General features: G+C 37.8%; 1 protein-coding gene across 1 annotated transcript in view; it reads right to left on the reverse strand.

Annotated features, from left to right (window-relative positions):
* Positions 1-6,573: 6,573 nt before the first annotated feature.
* Positions 6,574-20,353, reverse strand: part of LOC124782008 (zinc finger protein 37-like) — a 148,290-nt gene continuing 134,510 nt past the window's right edge. Inside the window, exon 14 of the mRNA XM_047253906.1 lies at positions 6,574-9,695. Coding sequence (XP_047109862.1) covers positions 9,505-9,695 — 191 coding nt within the window. The 3' untranslated portion in view covers positions 6,574-9,504. The remainder of the gene's footprint in view (positions 9,696-20,353) is intronic.

Below are 20,353 nucleotides of genomic sequence, written 5' to 3' on the forward strand. Positions count from 1 at the left end.
ACTGAGTTAGGCAGGGTTCAACATTGGTCTTCGGTTGAGTCTGATTGGTAGGGTTGGTGGTAAAAAAGTGTTTCCACTGTGGGGGTCGGGAGAAGGTCTTTAACAAGTGCTGCATGATTGAATTTGGGAGTGGGGCACAAGGTGAGGCCCTTGGAAAGGACTGGTATTTCTGTGGGACAAAGGGTTCTGGAGGAAAGGTTCATGACTGTGTTACGGGTCTGTTTAGGTTCTGGATTCTGTGTGGTGGCGGGAAGGAATTTTGGCGGGTGGGATAAGTGTAGTAGGTCTGGGAGACAGGGTTTGTCAGCTGAGGGGACATGGGGAAGGTTTTGGGGGTGGTTGTAGAGGTGGTGGACAGTGGTACTCCAAGGCGAGAGTAGGAAGTGAGCAGGATGGAGAGCTTTTTGAGGTGACGTGCATGTTGCTCTAGTTTCTGGAGGGCAAGAATTTCAATGTGTGTTATGGGTTCAAGGAATTTGGGATTGCATAGTAGGAGAATTTTGAGGATGGAGAGAAGGTGCTGCAAGGTGGTTTGACGTGGTTGACTGGTTTTGCAGGACTATGTTGGTGAGGGCTAAGGATTGACAGCATCTGAACAGGTGGAGGTCATTGTGGAAGCAGGGGTGGCAGCTGGAGATGGGTAATTTGATGGTAAGGCCATTTGGGAGGGATTCCATGAACCACGCAACAACGCACGGACAGTATGAGGGACAGGCTTCTAGCTAGGAATAAGGGAACTTTTCTGTACTGATGCAGATAGAAGGAGCAAGGATCCATGGTGGTGGAAATAACCTCATGGCTCATACCCTCGTAATAGACCTTGATGCAAGACCCGCCCCATACATCCTCCCACCACCACCACCACCACCACCACCACCTACTCCAGTCTGGTCACAATCATCATTTATCCCTTCAAAGGCAACACTATCTGTGAAACCAGTCATGTGATCTACAAGCTAAGCTGCAACCACTTTGCTGCATTCTATGAGGGCATGACATCCAACAAGCTGTCTGTCTGCCTGAATGGCCACCGACAAACTGTGCCCAAGAAACAAGTGGACCACCCTGTTGCTGAGCGTGCTGCCAAACAGGACATCCTTCATTTCAATGACTGCTTCACAGCTTGTGCCATATAGATGCTTCCCACCAACACCAGCTTTTCTGAATTGTGCAGGTGCGAACTTTCCCTGCAATATACCCTATGTTCCCCTAAGTCTCCTGGCCTCAATCTTCATTAGTCATTGTCCTCACCCATCCAGCTCCTTCCCTGTTCCCACACAGCCCTGATTCCACACCATCGCACCCAGTTTCTTTTACTTCTCTCCTGTTCCACTACCCCCCCCCCCCTTGCCTGCCCTCCACCTAATCTGCAGCACTTCGCTGCCCACCACCCCTACACTGCTATTATCCCTCCCCTTCCCTGCCTCAGCCCTCCTCCTTACCCTCACCCAGTCACCACTCCCATGATGCACTGGTGCTGCTACTCACTGTGTGTGTGTGTGTGTGTGTGTGTGTGTGTGTGTGTGTGGCCAATTTTTTGACGGAGGTCTTACTGGCCGAAAGCTTTATGTGTGTGACACTCTTTTTTGTTGTGCCTATCTGCAATTTAGCATCTTCGCTATAAGGCTTTAATTTCATTCTAATTAATCAAGTTGGTATCTATGCATACCTCATTATCTTCTATAGCATGTACTTATCTAGCATGTTAGTTACAGTATTTCTGAATTTGACTCTCAGGTTGTCAACTTTCTCCTCTCCAGAGTTGAATGTTTGTAGTTGATTGCTCAAGTTATTTCTTATAATCTTCTAGTCATTCATGTTAATCAGAAATACCTTCCAACCCTTTGTTACCTTTTCATTCCACACTAATGGTTAATGGATACTATCTCTATTTTCACAGAATCGTGAAATTGGGTGACCACTGGCAATACAATATTTCCCTGGTGAAGGCCTCTGCTGTCCATATAAGCTTTTGCAAAGCAATTTAGAATCACAACTATTTTAAAGGCTTCAATCCACCTCTCAGGTCTATTTTTACTTCACAATCACATATGACCAGTTTGTAAGATAAAGGCATTGGTTAGTTGTCATTTTAGGTCAGTTATTTGGCACTTGAATCACTGCAATTTGATTAGTTGTCAGTTAATGATTTATTTTCTGCAGACAGTCCCTTTTCCAACTCACTGCACAACAGTAGGAGAGAAAAATACTCCACCAAGTCTGAAGTTTACTTCTCTGCTAGCTTTAGTGGTCATATGGATATTCTCCATATGTGATTTTGTGCCACTTTGTACTTTCATTCACTGCATTCAGCAGCAGCAAGTCAACATTTACTACCTAAAGAGAAGCCTTGTTGGCCTTCCTCTTTTAAAGATTGCCTTTGAATAGTATGATCAATAATGTTAAACACTTTAACAGCACCACTGAATCAGGTACAACACCACTTTTGACATATCTTTGCTCCTTCTGTGATGCATGAAAGACTGGTCAAGTTGCATATCATTGCTTTTAAATTACAGAGCCCTGCTTCTGCATCTTTCCACAAGATTACTAATACAATGTTACATCAGTTTGAGAAAGACCTTACTTGTACATGGAACCAAAGTGATGGCTCAAAAATCTGACATTTCAGTGTATCAGTTTTCTGGTATGAGCACTGATTTATTCCATTCCTTACTTATCACTGTGATAAGGAACAGAACACATAGGTCACTCACTCGTGTTAATTTCAGGGGTCCTGCGAAAACATTTTCCATTTCTCTGGTTTTATGACTTGCTACAGCACATGTGGGACTTCCTATTTTAGCAAGTCTGGCTCTAGTTCTTCAAGTGCAAAATGTTCAAACACGAACAGTTATTCTGTTTACTCTTCCAAACAGTTCCTCAGTGTTTGCTTAGATTCTGTTTGTAAAAGTGCATTTAAATAGGATAATTGTGTTCTGCTTATGGCTTTTGTCTGATTTTTTACTTAGCTACTACAATGACTATCAGTTATCCTCTTTGCAGCTTTTGTCTTTTTATACAAAATGTTGTACAGATATCATTGAAAGTAAGTAGACACTTAAGTGTTCTTAATTTGGGGAATTTATCATGTTACATTAACACTTTAAGGGGCTGTAAGGTATTGTCTTAAAAATTGCCAGAAGAATTGTCACTTTAAAGAAACTGATTTTGTATATATATAACCTTACCGAGAAGTTTCAGGCAAAAGCAAATCAAAATAATGGTATCTAAGCTTACACAAAACAAGTTAAGGCTGAAAACCAGATGAATGGAGAATAATAAAATGAAGCAGATATAAAATAAATAAATAAATAAATTTAAATGGCCACTGGCATGTGTTTTCACTTTGCTTTTCTTAAAGACCACCAATTACTTCCAGCTGCTGTCCCTGCATTTTCTGGCAGTTCAGAACAAAGAAGACACTGATGGTTCATGTACTTTGCCAGTGTTACTGGCTTCCTTTATTTTCATGATGTACATGACTGTATATTTTTTTATAAAACAGTACACACAACATTAAAGCTTTAATGGTAAACAATTAAGTTTTTTCAAAAAACAACATCAGCTATTAACATCTCAAATACATTTTCAATAAAATACTGTATATGCGTTACAATCACAACACGAAACTTTTAGTTAAAAATAACACAAACATAAAAAAAAAGATCTGGCAGTGCATCTGGTCTGCATATGTGGTGAAATAATTTCAAAGGCAATGCAAATATAATCAGGAAAGTCTGTACTATAGCTGAGTGGAAATGAAATTTCTTCATGAAATTAAATTTCTGGTGACCGACGATATTGCAAAGTTATAGATAATTATTTCGGATGTTATCTAGAAGTTCACCACATAAGCAGATCTTGGCCCCTCAATAGTATATTCTGAGGGAGCCAGAGATTCTTTAATCTTTCATTTAAGTGTCTGGTGGGAATGGGGAGTAATTAAGCATTGCTACTTTCATACTGAATATACTGTCAGACCATTTGGGTAAAATGTTATGAGACTGCCTCCTCTGTACTATAAAAAGTGAGTGCTTATGTCTGAAATTCATATGAATGCTTAAAGAACTATCACTTCACATCTACTACATATGAACATTTATGATTCTACATAAAGTGTGCTACAATTACAGCTGCACCTGAATAGTTTTCCATTTACTAGAACAAACATAAGACATTGGAACATTAGAACATGCAACTGCAAACTAATGGAACTTTTGGGGAGAAAGTATAAAGGCTAGAATACTGACACTGTTTGTACAACGAGACTGTGAAATCTCTATAGGATAATAAGAAGGTATTCACTAGTTCAATCAGATAAAATTTCTAGTCATGTTACAACTACGGCTATGACTCATTAAAATGGCAGTTGATTATGAGCGTTTCTGAAAATAATTTATCACTAAAGAAACTGGTGCATTTCCAGAAACATTTCTCTATTGTGCATTAATCACACAAAAGACAGACAACATGGTTACCAACTGCATACATATGATTACACCTACATAACAACGCTGACAAATAGCATCACTTAAATGGAACATGCTTCACAAGCAAACAGTCTGCAATTTTGTAAATCAAATTAATCTTAAACAAATAATTAGCTACAAAACCTTTGTACAGCACAATATCAATTTCCATAACACATGAATTTATAATCAATAAAAATGATGAATGGTGACAGGGCATCAACAGTGCATTACATAGTGCCCTTCCTAAGACCGCAGGAAGCGAAGGAAATTAAAAATTTTAGTCACTTTTGCAGGTTTGAAACTATTTTCTACTTAATACAATTGTTCCTGTAGTCAGTCAACTGTAATCACTATGAATCAAAAACTGTCGGTATTAGTTTTGGCCGACTTCATGGTTTGAAATATGAATACAAATCTCCCATGTGTATCTCCTGCATGAGGTAAGCTTATACTCGTTTCACTGAAATATTTTTTGCACAAAAAGTATTAACAAAATTTCTGCATAAAGAGAAAAATTATCTCAGAGACAGCCACAACTTTATTCAAGTCTTATGACAGCAGTATGTGCATTTGTGCTGTATATCCTACTACAAATACTTTTCTGTTTGTATTATTACATTGTTTTACTGCAGGAGAAATGGGAGACAAGTGACTCAAGTTTGAAAATCTCTTGTAAATATTAGTGAGGTAGATAATGAAGTCTGTTATATGATGTTTCAAAATGGCAGTGAATGTCAGTCTATATATTTACATTCATTCTTATCACTGAATATACAGCTGGTGAAAACTGACAGTCAATTATATTTCAAGTTTACTTTTTGCATAGTCTATAAACTACAATTTCTCTGTAAGTAAAACTGATTATAACTTTGCAATACCATTGCTTTCATTTCATTTTATTGAATATGATGATGTTTGAAAATGTAAATATATTAAGTTCAATTGCAAATAAAAATGCTTTCAGTCACAAATGTTTAATTACTGAAGCTGCATTTTCAATCTTGCAACTTCATCAACCTGCCATTGTTGATCTAAAAGCAAGCACATGACAATCACAAGAAGATTGTCATTTTTTGAATTAAAGAAAATCCTTTTAATTTTTAAATAATTCTTGATCAACCTTTTTTCTGTGATGTCAACACCTGCTTAGATGTTTGACATAACAGTGTTGTAGACAGTAAAACTGCAAATGTTCAACCCTCTTTTTGCTAATAGATTATATATATATGGCACAGTGTCCTAATCAGACTACACTTTATATTATTCAGTAGGAAATCCTAATAAACAGGAAGGACTCAAAAATATGGAGTATGCTGCCTACTGATATTCTAAACTCTGCCATCTAGTAATGCTTACTCATAAAATTACTAGTTACCTCTCATAAATTAACCCTCTGACACACAGAGATTTAGCTAACAAATTACAGGAAATAATTACACCATTTTAAAAATATATAACTAGCTAACACGGAATTAAATCAAATGCAATGAGTTCTCGACAGGAATTTTTATGTAAGTGCATTGCATGCAAGAGAGAAAGTTACAAAAATATTTATCATCTGGAATGTTATTCTGTCATGACACTAAAAACTTCCATAGCCTTCACACTGAGTTCTTCATAACATTATCTACTCATCTAAATTTTTTTGTCAAGTGAAACTGGACATTTAAGAACCACTAACCACTAACTGTTATCTATACCCTCCATTTTCCAGCCCAATATTTTCGAACATTTGACTTCCCTCTCCAGGTTACTCACATCATACCATATACAGGAATTGAATGTCTACTTTCTTCACACTGCCTTCTTCCTGCACATCACCTGATTCTGACTAATGGGAACTCGTATTAAAAGAAAGGAATATACATCAAAAGAAGTAACTATTATTCAATCATGGAGCTCTCACAGCACCTTCCCGTATTAATGCCTGGGAGTGAAATAAATACCAGGAAAGAATACTGGCATGCACAACTTTTGGTGGGCAGACAGCAAGTAACAAAACAGAAAGCAGCAGTTACTTCTGTTCATTCAGCACATGATCCATCGTTAAAAAAAAAAAAAAAAAAAAAAAAAAAAAAAAAAAAAAAAAAAAAAAAAAAAAAAAAAACTGTAACTGAATAGTGATACCAGACAATCAATATTATCCAAAAAATGTAAAAAGACAACAAAAAAGGCAGATATTAATGTTCTGTCATCAGTTTGCTACCACTTGTTCGTAAGAAATGGAGCCCTGTTTCTTTTTTATAATATAACAACCCCAATTTTATTTTATGGAAAGGATGATGAAATTACAAAATTCGCATTGTCATTGAAAATGTCCAAATATTACAGTTTTGTTACATGATCAAATCAGAGAAACGTTGATCAGCATGGCAGATTAAGAGCCTCAAATATATATCATTGATTAGCACTGAGCTCCAAATTAAAAAACTTCTAGAATCATAGTTCTAGTCAACTCATGCAGAATATAGCATTGTACCACATGATTTTGAAGCCAAAAGATACGTATGACTCACCTCTCCCGAAAAGGGAGCTATAAGAAATATAATCACAGCAAATCTTACCCTATTCCAATTTTCATTTAAACTCTGAAAAGAGAGACACCTCATTCTAGAGGTGCAGCAGTCATGTTTACATTTGTGTTTTGTAACATCAAATATGGCACATTATCATTCTAGTGCTGAAGGGCACATTTCATTATGCCTTTTTGTTATCCAACAACAACAGAAAACTTAACAAGCAGCAAATTGCTATATTTAATAAGGTTTCCACAAAATACTGAACTCCATGTTTTGCAGCAGAGAAACCATAATTGCAAATTTTATCTACATTTTAACAACAAACAAAAGATGATTCTATATCAAATAGCTTAAATTGATTTTACTTTCTCCCCTACTTTGAAACATTAGAAATTTGAAAAGGTGTCATAAATAATGTAGTACTGTTCAATGACAGGTGGACATCACACCTGTACATTTCCTGAACATTACAAATGTTTATAATCAATTGATTGTTTTAAAACTTAAAAATCTTTTCAGGTATCTGGTACATACAATGTCAGGCATGGTAAAACAATATAAAATGTCAAACCAACATCATGCAAAAATAAGTTGCCATCTGGCTTATACCAGTGGTAATTAGCAAGAGGATCAAAACAAACTAGTTTTAAACATAATATAGTAATTAATTCATTGCAATAAGAGTTTTTAATTGACAAAATGTGGAAAGATGAATGTTGGTATGTTTTGACATTAAGTATCTGCATAACTAAAGGAACTCTAAAACTGATAAATGCTGTTACACTACTCAACCACGATATTATTGCACTTTGCCACTGTTGGAAACACACAGCTACAGTGCAGCAAAGTAGTACAGGGTGATTAAGGAAAACACATCGCACCGTTAACATTTCCAGGTCAGTTGTGCCTATACTATCAATGCCGGTTATGTGTTGACTCATGATAAAGCCGACCGAAATGCCATCACTCTCAGGTACAATAATACCGTGGCTGACTAATACATAATAATCCATCAGAAAAGTCTTGACACTGATCATTTCCAAAATACATTTAATACAATTTTTAGCAGTTTCAGTGAAAGGATGTCAAAATTATACACAATCACAAATATGAAACAAAATTGTTATGTAAGTTGGTAATTACTTTGGGAAATATGCAGTATGTGTGAGTAATTTTGAAACTTACTGCCAGGTAACTGCATCATTAGTGGTTGACTGAACATGGCTGTTATCGTATAATGGTTGTAAAGTTTTACTAAAAGCAATTACAATAATGTAACAATACAAAACAGAGGTGCAGTTCTTTTTTTCTTACTTCCTCCCCCCCACCCCACATGTACCATACTTAAATTCTAGTGAAAGATTTTCAGACAAATGCATCTTACAGCAGTGGTGTGGGGAGAGGGATGGAATTTCTTCTTCACATAAACAGTTCAAAACCAAATTTATAAATCCATTGCAAGATACACAATTAGTGTTCAAGTTCCGCAAGGCAATGCACTCTACAGAACATGCGACCTTGAGCCACACGCAATTTGAGGGGAAGAGCCCCTTAGTGGACATTGTGTGGAAAAATACAACAGCACAATATGTAAATATTTCTTAAATCATTCTATCTTTGGCAGTTATGAATCAACTCTCTAACTTCCTCTGGTGTATCTGACAAACCAATCAGCAGATAATGCAGTTTTGAAAGCATTTGCTAGATGCTCGTCAAACACTGGACTTAAAAACAAAAAGTATAAGTTTTGGCACACTTTTGATATGTCATAATATCCCACTGCATACCAATTTCTGTTACTTACGCAAAACTCCTCTCATCCTCCTGCTATAGTATTATGGATAAGTGGCAGTATTTAATACTAGGTAGTGTCATTGCCTCCCCATTCTGAAGTCAATGTGCTACACTCTCAAACATCAACATACGGAGGAAAAGAAAAGTCTATGCTAAAGAAAAATAAAGAGTAAAATTCAAGGTACACAGATCACACATTATGGTTTACAATAGACAATAACTCTGTATCCCAAGTCTGCTTTCTTACAAGCCTTTGTGAACTGACAGCTCATTTTGTTCAATTGGTTATAAGCTAAAATACAAGGTATAGCCTTCGTACAGTGCTGTCTAGTTTTGTTGTTCTTTTTATTTCCTTACACTCAAATAATTCAGTGGCAGTAATCCTTTAGGATTTACTACAAATTATTTACAATATTTGCTCCAAGGAACACCAGTGGTTTATGACATAGCCTTCTGGAACATACTGGACAGTCATTTGTAAGTGGATTGATACCCTCAGGGTTATAAATACAAAAACATAAAAATATATGCAGTGCAATTTGATAAATAATGCAGAAAGGCAGAATGAATAGTCATACTCACATTATTCTGGTAAATGAAAGAGATGTAAGAGAAATGAAAAGTTTGTGTTGGGTGACTATTAAAAAGATATGAAATTAGCAGCAATTGCTCAGCACAAGAACTAGCCTGCACAAAATGTACCTGAAATGTAAACCTTAAGAGTCTGTGGTGTTAAGTGCTAGCCTAGTGATTATTCCCAGCCACTGCTTCTGGTGTTCCTTGATATGATTTTTCAGTTTAGCTCTTTCCATGAATACCCTTCCACATTCTCCACAAAACAACGATTTGGCTCCAGAATGATTCCGAATGTGGTTGGTTAGATCTTCTTTAGTTGCAAATGTTTTACCTGTGGAATTTAAATTTGAAGTCATCAACTACACAAAAAGGATTAAAAATAAAATATTGTTATAAAATTATAAGACACAGGAAGCGAGCATGTGATATATAATTTACAAAATTTAGTAAATCTGCAACCAATAAATAAATTTACCAGAACATCCACAGTGGAGTAATAAGTGCAAGCTCATTTTGTTTTATTGGTGGGATATATGTTTAATAACTAAACAAAATAAGTGTGAAGCACCAAACAAGCGAGTGGGAAAGTTGATAAATTTCTTGCCTTTAAAAGTTGCTGAGGATGGGGGGTGGGGGGTGGGGGGGGGGGGCTGTGGAGTGAGGGTCAGGTTGGAGAATATGTCTCTGAAGCAGCTCTCAGAAAACTAAGCAATTTATAGTAATTTCTGAATATGTCTACTGGCCAGCACCTTTTATATTTGACAGTTCGACTGATACAACAACAATGGTTACTGTAAATATAAAGGGACTGAACCCCCCTCTCCCTCTACACCCCCCCCCCCCCTTGTGTGTGTGTGTGTGTGTGTGTGTGTGTGTGTGTGTGTGTGTGTGTGTGTTTTCAACAGTAAGAAACTGTTTCCTACCAAGTACACAATGGGTAATGTGTAACTATCTTAAACAAATTCAATTGTCAAAAATACAACTAAAATCACAGCGTGAAAGCTAAAATGGCAACCTAATATATGAAGTATCAAATGTTCAGAGACAGTGATAGAAGGAGAGATTTTGCTGTCTATGGCATGTTAAGGTGCAACGAACAGTCTGGGTGGTGCCTTATGGCTAAATTGGCGGTGAGAGGCACACCGTCCAATCCCTGCCCCCTTAAACTAACATAACAGTGTTGTCTTTAAATCTTGCTGTAATACCCAACTCCTTAATAGGAAGAGTAGCAAATGCCTTATGGTTTTTTCATCATCTGCTAAACTCTGATGGGTAGCATCTTAGGTCCGTTTGATGTTGCAGACCTTGGGTAACTGTACAGTCTTTGAGGATATGGTGGTTGGTTGGTTGGTTTGGGGAAGGAGACCAGACAGCGTGGTCATCGGTCTCATCGGATTAGGGAAGGATTGGGAAGGAAGTCGGCCGTGCCCTTTCAGAGGAACCATCCCGGCATTTGCCTGGAGTGATTTAGGGAAATCACGGAAAACCTAAATCAGGATGGCCTGACGCGGGATTGAACCATCGTCCTCCCGAATGCGAGTCCAGTGTCTAACCACTGCGCCACCCCGCTCGGTGAGGATATGGTTTCTCCACAGATGCGCTACAGGGGATCTTCTTGTCATGGTAGAAATTTATAAGTTATTTTGGTATGTCCAATTCTGCTTTGTAACAAAGTATGACAGACTTTAATGGTGTGTTTGCAGACCCATAGTTTACTGGGTTGTGTACTATCTAGTCAGTTGTCTTTCCCATTTCTTCAGGATGAGACACTGAATGCGTGACCTTAAGTTAGCACTTGGAATATCTACTTGCACATTTTCATCTCCATTGTTTTTTTGGCTAGTTTGTCAGTCAGCTCATTACTTGGCATGCCGATGTGACTAAAGTGTTCAGAGAAAAACGAGTGATACCCCAGTACTGTGTTTGGCATACAGTACGTGATGGATGGTAGGGATCAACGGATGTCTTTGATAGCACTTGCCTATTGTTAGCAAAACACTCTGGGATTCACTGCATATAATCAAATTCTATTGATGGAAAGTCATATTTTGTAGGGCTCTATTTATGGTTATTAACTACGCAACATCAATACTGCGTTCTTTTGGCAGAGAACATTATTCTCTATACCAATTGTGTATATGTGTAGCCGACTCGTTTGTTATGTTTGGAGCTGTCCATATGAAGGAGATTAAAATAAGGATACTCTTGGATGACGGAATAAAATGCATGGCACTAAAAATTGGGAGTTGTATTGTCTTTGGTTCATTCTTACTACTGGCTTGGTGACACACCACGGAGGTGTTTGTTATTGACAGTTTTGCATGTCGAGAATCAGAGGAAGTTTAAGTTCACATCTGAGGTCTTCCAATTATACTGCTGCCAGTTATCTGGTTCTAATGCAGGCCACGAGTCACCAGATTGTTTAATTGTCAAAGAAAATGGTATGGCAGGGTGATTTGGCATTTAATTAGTTGCGATTGTGTGATTAAATCAATTTTGTTGATACTGTCGTTTCGGTAATGGTACTCTCATTTTTACAAGAAGGCTATCAATTGGGCTTGTTCAGAAAGCTCCAGTTGCCGAATGGACTCCTTTGTGGTGAAGACGGCCTAATATTTATGGTGAGCGGTGCTGCTGACCTATAAACAGTGCTTTCATAGTCCAAAACATGATAAAATGAGGACTTTATAAAATATCAATAGAACTGTTCGATTCGCATCCAAGGCACTGTTAGTGGAGGAGGAGGAGATTAGTGTTTAACGTCCCATCGACAACGAGGTCATTAGAGATGGAGTGGCACTGTTAGTGAGGATTGGGGAATATTGAGGTTCTTCATGCAGCAAGTCTTGAGGTGTCATACATATGGTCGGAATATTAGTTTATTAATAAAAAGAAGTCTTAGAAAATGGCACTGGTCCACTAATTCCTGTAATTGGGTTTCAAGATATAGCTCTGTATGAGGATGGGCAGAACGCATTCTAAAAGTGCACAGCATGCAACTGAGTTGGTGCGAAACAGTATCTATGGTTTAATCCATTTTTGTGCTTTTTGTATATACCACAAGCAGAGATCATCGACATATAATGCTTGTGCGATTGTATGCCCATCTGTGTATACTATGCCATTTACTTCAATAGCAAATATTGTGGCACTTACAATTGATCCTTGTGGAACTCCATTTTCCTGTGCATACCTGTTACTAATGATCAAACCCACCCTGACTCTTAACCAGGGTTGCCACAAGTTTCCCCAAGCGAAATTCCCTCACATTTTCCTGATTTCCAGACAAGTTTTAGCATTTGTCCCTGACAAATTTTGAGATCTCAAGGGTAAGTTGACAATCTGTCTTTGTAGCTACAGTACAAGAAAAAATAGTGCAAACAAGGAAATATCTGAAAGAAAACTTGCAAGCAGAAGGCGTTTCCTGATGTGAGAAAAAATCTTCAGAACTAACGTCAACATCTTTTGCAATGAACTGTTTTTAGATGGAGAAAGCAAGCCAAATGGTATGTTTTATGTTAGAACCACTGATGTTATTTTATTACAATAAAACGAAACACATTTAGCGACAAAAATATGCATTTCCTTGGAGTCACGAGACAGATTTAGAATAACTTCGCTGATTTCAGAAACAACCTCTGGAAAAACTAGACCTCTTGAAAGAAATCTATAATGTGGGGAAGAACTGCATAAAGCAACACTGTAGATGACCACCAATAAAATGTTGGCTGTGTTATGTTTGTTATTGTCAGTTATTACCCATAGTGTTATACCTATTATTTTACAGGTATTTTGTGATTTTTCCTTTTGAGGAATATAGAAGTATATAGTGTACAGTCCTGGGTCCATGGATAAATCATGAAAATCTGCTGCATTATGCCACACACAAACACACCCGCCTGTGAGTAGATAGGTGAGACTAGATCCGACGGGCAGGGCCTCCACATTAGTGGGAACCAAATGGCTTCAGATCAGCAGGGCCGATCCAATACAGATGCCCGCAGTAACGACTACGGTTTTGGCCCGTTGCAGAAATCCACTTGTGTGGCCAGCTATTCACGAGCCACAGACAACAAGTTGATGAAATAAGACCACGGTAATCAATCCTTGCAACAGATAATTTGTTCAAATACTCTGAGAATTAATAATGACGAGGATAGGTAGCAACTCACCTTAAAGATAATTGCTGAGCCACAGACAGGCACGTAGAAAAGACTATTACATTCTCACAACTAAATTTTCAGCCATAGCTTTTGTCAGAAAACGAGAGCACACACACATCCACACAATCACTCAGACAACTCATGCGTACATGACTGCCATCTCTGGCCACTACGTCTACAGTCTCAAATCAGATCCAAACAAACCACTTCTCATGCCTCCCTGCCTCTCATCGGCAGCTGCTAGGCTAGTGGCAAGAAGTGGTGGCAGCAATGACTGCAAGCTAAGGGGAGTGATAGGAAGGAGAGAAGTAGTAGTAATGAGGGAGTAGGGAAGTGGCACACGTACTCAGCTGCATCCAGCTAGTGGCGATGCACTACACCTCAGTAAACAAACCATTTCAGCTACTGAGACAAAAACAAGATTTTTCCCGTGTTTTTTCCAAATTCCCCTGATTTTCTTGGCGTGTTTGAAATTCCCTGATTTTGCTGGCGTGTTTGAAATTCCCTGATTTCCAATACCTGTGGCAACCATGTAAACAGTCTATGAGTTTAAAAAATTTGTATGAGGAATGGTAAATTTCCTTGGAAATCTCACTAATGCAAAGCTGATAAAATGTGACATTGTCACATCATATAGAACACCTTGTGTAAATCAAAAACTACTGTGACCATATGTAGGAGATGCACAAAAGCCTACTGAATCACAAACACCAATCGTAGGAGATGATCTTCGGTAGTTCGAGATCTTCAGAATCAATACTGCAATTGAGGAAGGAGGTTTCTTGATTCCAAACACCAAAAAAAGACACACATTAACCATCTGGTCTAATAATTTTCCAAAGTCACTTGTTAGGTTGATCAAATGTTGCTGTTTCTATTCTTTGTCTCTTGACTTGATTTTGGTACTCACTCTCTCTCTCTCTCTCTCTCTCTCTCTCTCTCTCTCTCTCTCGTGAGGGAAATTTTCTATCTTGCCACATTTTGTTGAAAATTTGTGGAACAGATTTTTTCTGTTTCTACCAAGCTGCTGAAGCAGTTGATCATTGCATGTTGCCAGGTTTGGTGAGATGAAAGACAGAGTACAGTATAACCTGGCTATTACATTCCCGGAATTAATGTTTTCCTACCATTTACGACATTTTTCATAATTCCTGTCAAGTTTCGTATGTCCACAATGTTAATTTGCACCCGATTTGCATCAACAAATTTATCATTTTCCCGTGATTTATGCATTACAAAAAAAAATTTCTTCGAGGAAAAAAAAATGATGCTGGCATGATGTTTGCCATCCAGTAGTGTTTAAAAATAATATGAGGTTAAGTTTCTTGACACCAGGGCACTCCACTCGGCATATTTGAACCAGTAAACGTGTAAAATTTGGAACAATTTGTGCCATATCTCCCATGCTACCTAGCTCTACTTGGCATGCTGGCTGATGGGAGTAACTAGGTTCGTTTGAATAAAGGTATCATGAGCAAACACAACCATTTCCAAATTGTCTCTACTGCGCAAATGCACTTTTGTGATTGTTGTGATCATTGTGATACCTTTGTCAAACCATATTTAGCATATTTCGGTGATTGGCCACTTGTAGCGCTAGTTGACATCGTCAGTCACTTTGTGTGGCTCAAATGTTTTTAGTTTAAACACAGTGGTGGTTATGAACTTTTTCTTCATGCTGAGAAAAACATGTTTCTAGAATTTATTGTTGCTGTCAAGTGCAGTATTTACGTATGTATTTTTTGTGATGTTACACAAACAGTGTGAGTGATAGTTTGCGTGTGTGGTTTTTCACATAACTGAGGAGGCACAATACCTGACAACCTCAAGAAGAGACTTCATTGCAAGAGATGTAGAATAACACAAAAAATACTTGTATACAAATTTGCACTTGACAACGAGAAAAAATTCTCAAAACGCGTCATGCTAAGCTTGAAAAAATACATAACTAGTGCTGTACTTCATTATTTAAATAATGAATGACAGCTGCAGGCTTTCAAAAACATTGAGTATGAAGCCTGAAATTGAGACAAACCTTCTTACTTCCCAGACAATTACCAGTTCCAGTTATATCAGCAGTTTTTATTAGATAATAAACCTTTATTAGATAATAAGCAAGTTCCAGACACTTCTTTTGGTGGCTGTTATGTACATTTATCATGCATAAAGTGCGAAAATGCAGGAGTGTATCCTACACGTACAGCTTAAAATGTTATTTCCCACATTTTTTGAAGTCCCTTGAAAAGTGTAAAAGCGGGTTTTCACTGTATTACATTTTGTTAAAAGTTGATGATGAATGAAATTAGGACGTTAATTCTCAGATGCCAACATTTCTGGACAATATCTCATTGAAAGCTCACCAATGTCAGAGGAACTGGTTTAATTTTCTGTCAATTACCAATTCTCTGAATGCTTTTAGTGTCACGAAAGCCATTAATCTGCCATAATTTGGACCATACCTTTGCAGCTGGAGTATGTACTACCATAAAAGAAACATACTGTTCCCAGCATTCTTTCTTCTTTTTTTTCACCAAGTAATATGCTTTTGCCCTTGGTCTTTTGAATAAAATTAAATTTTTGGTAGAGGGTGTTGCCTACGTCATTGTAGAGCCCTTTGTTGTTCTCTGATGGCATCTGTGATCTCTCTGCACCACCATGGAACAGGTTGCCATCTAGCAGGACCTGAAGAGAATGGTACTGCTGTATTCACAGCTTGGATGATCATGTCCATCGTGTCTTGTACTACTCTGTCCAACCCCTTCCTCCATTTTTATTGTAATATGCACTTCAGTGGTGAAAGAATTCCAACTGTCTCTCTGCAGTAACCAAAGCGGTAAACTATGGGTGGGAGGTCAATTTGGAATCAATACAAAAAAACAGGTAATGGTCACAACTGCGAAGATCATTGCAAGCATTCACAGTTGGATCATAAATGTGTGGTTAAGCCTGCACATTGCAGAATAGGACTAGTGATCGGTGCTGAAAGACTCGAATTCTTTAGGCAGTGAATTAGGTCTATCTCTAATAGTTCCCCTCCGCTAATCTTTATCATGCTGTCATGCTGGGATTACAGATATTAAAATCTACCAGTAACACGAAAGGTGGGAGTAACCATGTAATTAGATCTTGCATATCTCTGCTGGAAATTTCTAAGACACAGGAATATAGACATTACAGACTGTAATCATTATGCTCAGTTGTACTCTAATGGCTACTGCTTCCAGTACAGTGTTTACAGGTATTTGTTCACTGACCATATTTGATCTGACTAGTATGCAAACACCTCTGGATGGTTCTGTTATCATTTGTTATTAGGGCTCCCAAGTAGTTAAAAGAGGACATTCCATTGAAGCATTTCCCATTGATGTTTAGGTTTTTAGGGGTTCTTCTGGCCTCAGATTGTGAGATTACCATATATTTTGTTTTGTTTTCATTTACTATGAGGCAAACTTTTAAGGCTTCTGTTTCCATTGCCTGGTATGTTTCTAGGAGTGTATTGGTATTTCTTCCTACTATAGCAATGTCGTCAGTGTATGCACATATCTGGCTAGTTTTCATAAATATGGTGCCTCTTTTGTTGATTTTATTTACTGCACTATGCAGGGCTATGTTGAATAGGACAGTGGAGAGACTATCCCCTTGCTTCACACCTTTATTAAAGTCAAAGCTTTCACTTGTTCTGCTAAGGACCTTTACTTTTGCTCTTGTCTCTGTCATTCTGATTAGTCTTATTAATTTAGCACATATACCAACTTCTTTCAGTACTCTGTATAGTTCTTGCCGATTTATGCTGTCAAAGGCTTGTTTGAAATTGATGAATAAGAAATGTAGATCTATATCATATTCATAGAACTTTTCCATCATTTGCCTTATCACAAATATTTGATCAGTTGTTCCTCTGCCTGGTCGAAAGCCACACTGATATTCCCCTAGTATGCCTTCTGCACACTTCCGTATCCTTTCGTTTAATATACTTGTGACGATCTTATAAGCTGTACTTAGGAGTGTTATACCTCTATAGTTTTCACATGCTGTTCTGTCCCCTTTCTTATAAATGGGGACTATTATTCTAATTTTCCAATTATCTGGCATAGTTTCTGTTTCCCATATATCTGATATTAATGTGTGCAGTTCCTTTATTACAGCCTCACCACCAGTTTTTATTAATTCAGCAATTATGCTGTCTTCCCCAGGGGCTCGATTGTTTTTTGACTTGTGCACGGCCTGGGAGACCTCTTGTAGTGTTGGCTTTCTTGCCTCATTGGTTTCATTGTCTACTTCCAGTTCCACTCTTCCCTCCTTCCCTCTTCTTCACTCTTCCCTCTTCATCTTCTAGGCTGGTGCTTAGTGTATCTTTGAAATAATCTGCCCATCTTCCCACTATCTGTTCTTCCTCAATTATCATTTTCCCACCTTTACTGGAACAGGCCATTGTTTTTGGTTGGAATCTATTCTTCATTTTGCCTGTGGCATGATAGAACTTGCTTATTTCACTCTGTTCCTTTAATTCTTCTAGTTTTTGAAATTTCTTCTTATTCCACTCTCTTTTCTTTCTCTTGCACAGTCTGTTAGCTCTTCTCCTTAATTCTCTATATTATTCCACATTATTTCTGGTTTCTCTCTGTAGCACTTTTGTTCTTGCCCTTCCTCTATTGCTGACCTGCAATCTTCATCAAACCACTCCTGGGTTCTTCTGTTCCTTCTTATGCCTATTATTTCCTCTGCAGCATCCTTAATGGCTTTTTCAAACCTGTTCCACCTTTCATCTACTCCTATTGTGGTCTCTTCATTGCTCAACTTTCTGCTTAGTGTTACTTGGTATTTTTTTACTTCATGAGGATGTTCAGTTTGTCTGTATTCCATTTCATCATCTTTCCCATTCTGTTGCCATTTGTTAGTGACAGTTTCTCTCTCAAGACTGATTTTATCAAAAAGTGGTCTGAATCACAGTTTGGTCCTCTGCAGCTCTGTACATCCGTAACTGACGTGCAGTGGCGTGCAATCACTAAAATATGGTCAATCTGATTGATTACTCCATTGGCTGCAGACTTCCAAGTACCCAGATGGATCCTTTTATGTGGAAAGCAGGTACTTTTAATAATCATATTATTCCTTGCTGTGAATTGGCATAGTAAGTCTCCATTCTCATTGTATTCTTCATGTAGTGAATATTTTCCAGAAACTCCATATGGATGTTCATTCCTCCCTATTTTTGCATTAAAATCTCCTATTACTAGCATCAGGTCATATTTAGGTACTGCACAGTATACTTTTTCCAAGTCTTCGTAGAACTGTTCTTTAATTATATCCTCTTTTTCCTCTGTTGGTACATGTGCATTAACTATTGATATATTCCTAAATTTACCTTTTAGTCTGAATCTGCACATCCTTTCATTTATGGGTTCAAATTATAGAAGGCTTTTCCTAACTTCCCTAGTTATTATAAACCCTGTTACAAGTTGGCCTGTTCTTTCTTCTGGTCCACTATACACCAATGAGTACTCAGGTTTATCTATCTGCCCATTCCCCTGCCATCTTATTTCCTGTAGCCCTACAATATCATATTTGAATTTAAAAAAATAACCTCTGGATGGTTATTCCATGTTTATTTTATTTTTGCCATATACCTTATATCCTCTACGAGTAAGGAAGATGGTCTTCTAAAAATCTTCAGTCTTGTTTTGTAATATTTATTATGGGATAGTTTGTGATTACGTACTGAATTTCTTCCATGTGGTGATAGAGCCCTTGCAATTCTATTGTAAAATCACAGCAAAGGTATTGATGTTGTTAGCGAAGATGAAGGCAATATATGCCAATCTACAGAATGTTCCAATGTCTCCTGTGTGGTTGGCATCGTTTCTATAGATTCTTCTGCTGTCAAGGAGAGTTCTGGTTCCATCTTAAATGACATTAATTCTTTGTTTTGCCCTTTTTTTCCTTCTTTTTCTCTTTTTGCTGTTTCTCATCATGGAATTTTTCAGATTATAGGTCTGGGTAAGGACTTGATCAGACATTTCTTCGGCCCAATGTCTTAGTCCCTTTTAACCACTGATTACTATTTGTATGCCAGCTATGTTTTGGAAGAAGCAGTGGAGTGGGTCTCCCTCTCTTCTCCAGTTGGAGGCATGCGAAATGTCTCCTGTTATATCCATTGAGAGGCTCTGGCTGGTTCTGCAAGATTGTAAGTCAAAAGGGGTGGGAATTTCTCTTGCACATAATTTTTGTTTTGTTTGCAAGTTCTTGGTTTACAGCACTTGGTAGATTAGGTGCTGAAAAGGTTGAAGTAGGTGGGCAAGAGCTGTGACTTTTGCAAACTTTGTCATCATGTCTACTGTATGCATGTGTCCATATTTTTTTCCGTGACTCAGCATATGAAAGCGATTCAGTGTTTTACATGCTTCGATTTTCTTTCCTTTTTTAAATACAAGGCAAACCGGTGAACATTGAGGTAGCATACCACACAGTTTACACACAAAAGCAAGTTTTGCAAGGCTGACCTCCATGAAGTGATCTTCCACAGTTTCTGCATTTTGCATCTGCTGTGCAGCAGGATGATGTGTCCAAAACTTAAACATAGAAAATATCTCACGGATAGTGGAACACAATGTTTTGCATCACTCATATACACCATAACCTTAACTTTTATTGGGGAGGACATCCCCTTGAAAAGCTAAGATGAAAGCCCCTGCACCTATTTAGTTATCTTTTGGACCTGTCTGACAAAATGTATGCCTCACCATTCTATACTAGCGCATAGCTGCTCATCTGCCTGGAGTGGAAAGTGACCTGACAGATAACTCCTGTACTAGATTCCAAGTTTTAT

Source organism: Schistocerca piceifrons, chromosome 1, assembly GCF_021461385.2.
Source record: "Schistocerca piceifrons isolate TAMUIC-IGC-003096 chromosome 1, iqSchPice1.1, whole genome shotgun sequence".
Taxonomy (NCBI): Eukaryota; Metazoa; Arthropoda; class Insecta; order Orthoptera; family Acrididae; genus Schistocerca; species Schistocerca piceifrons.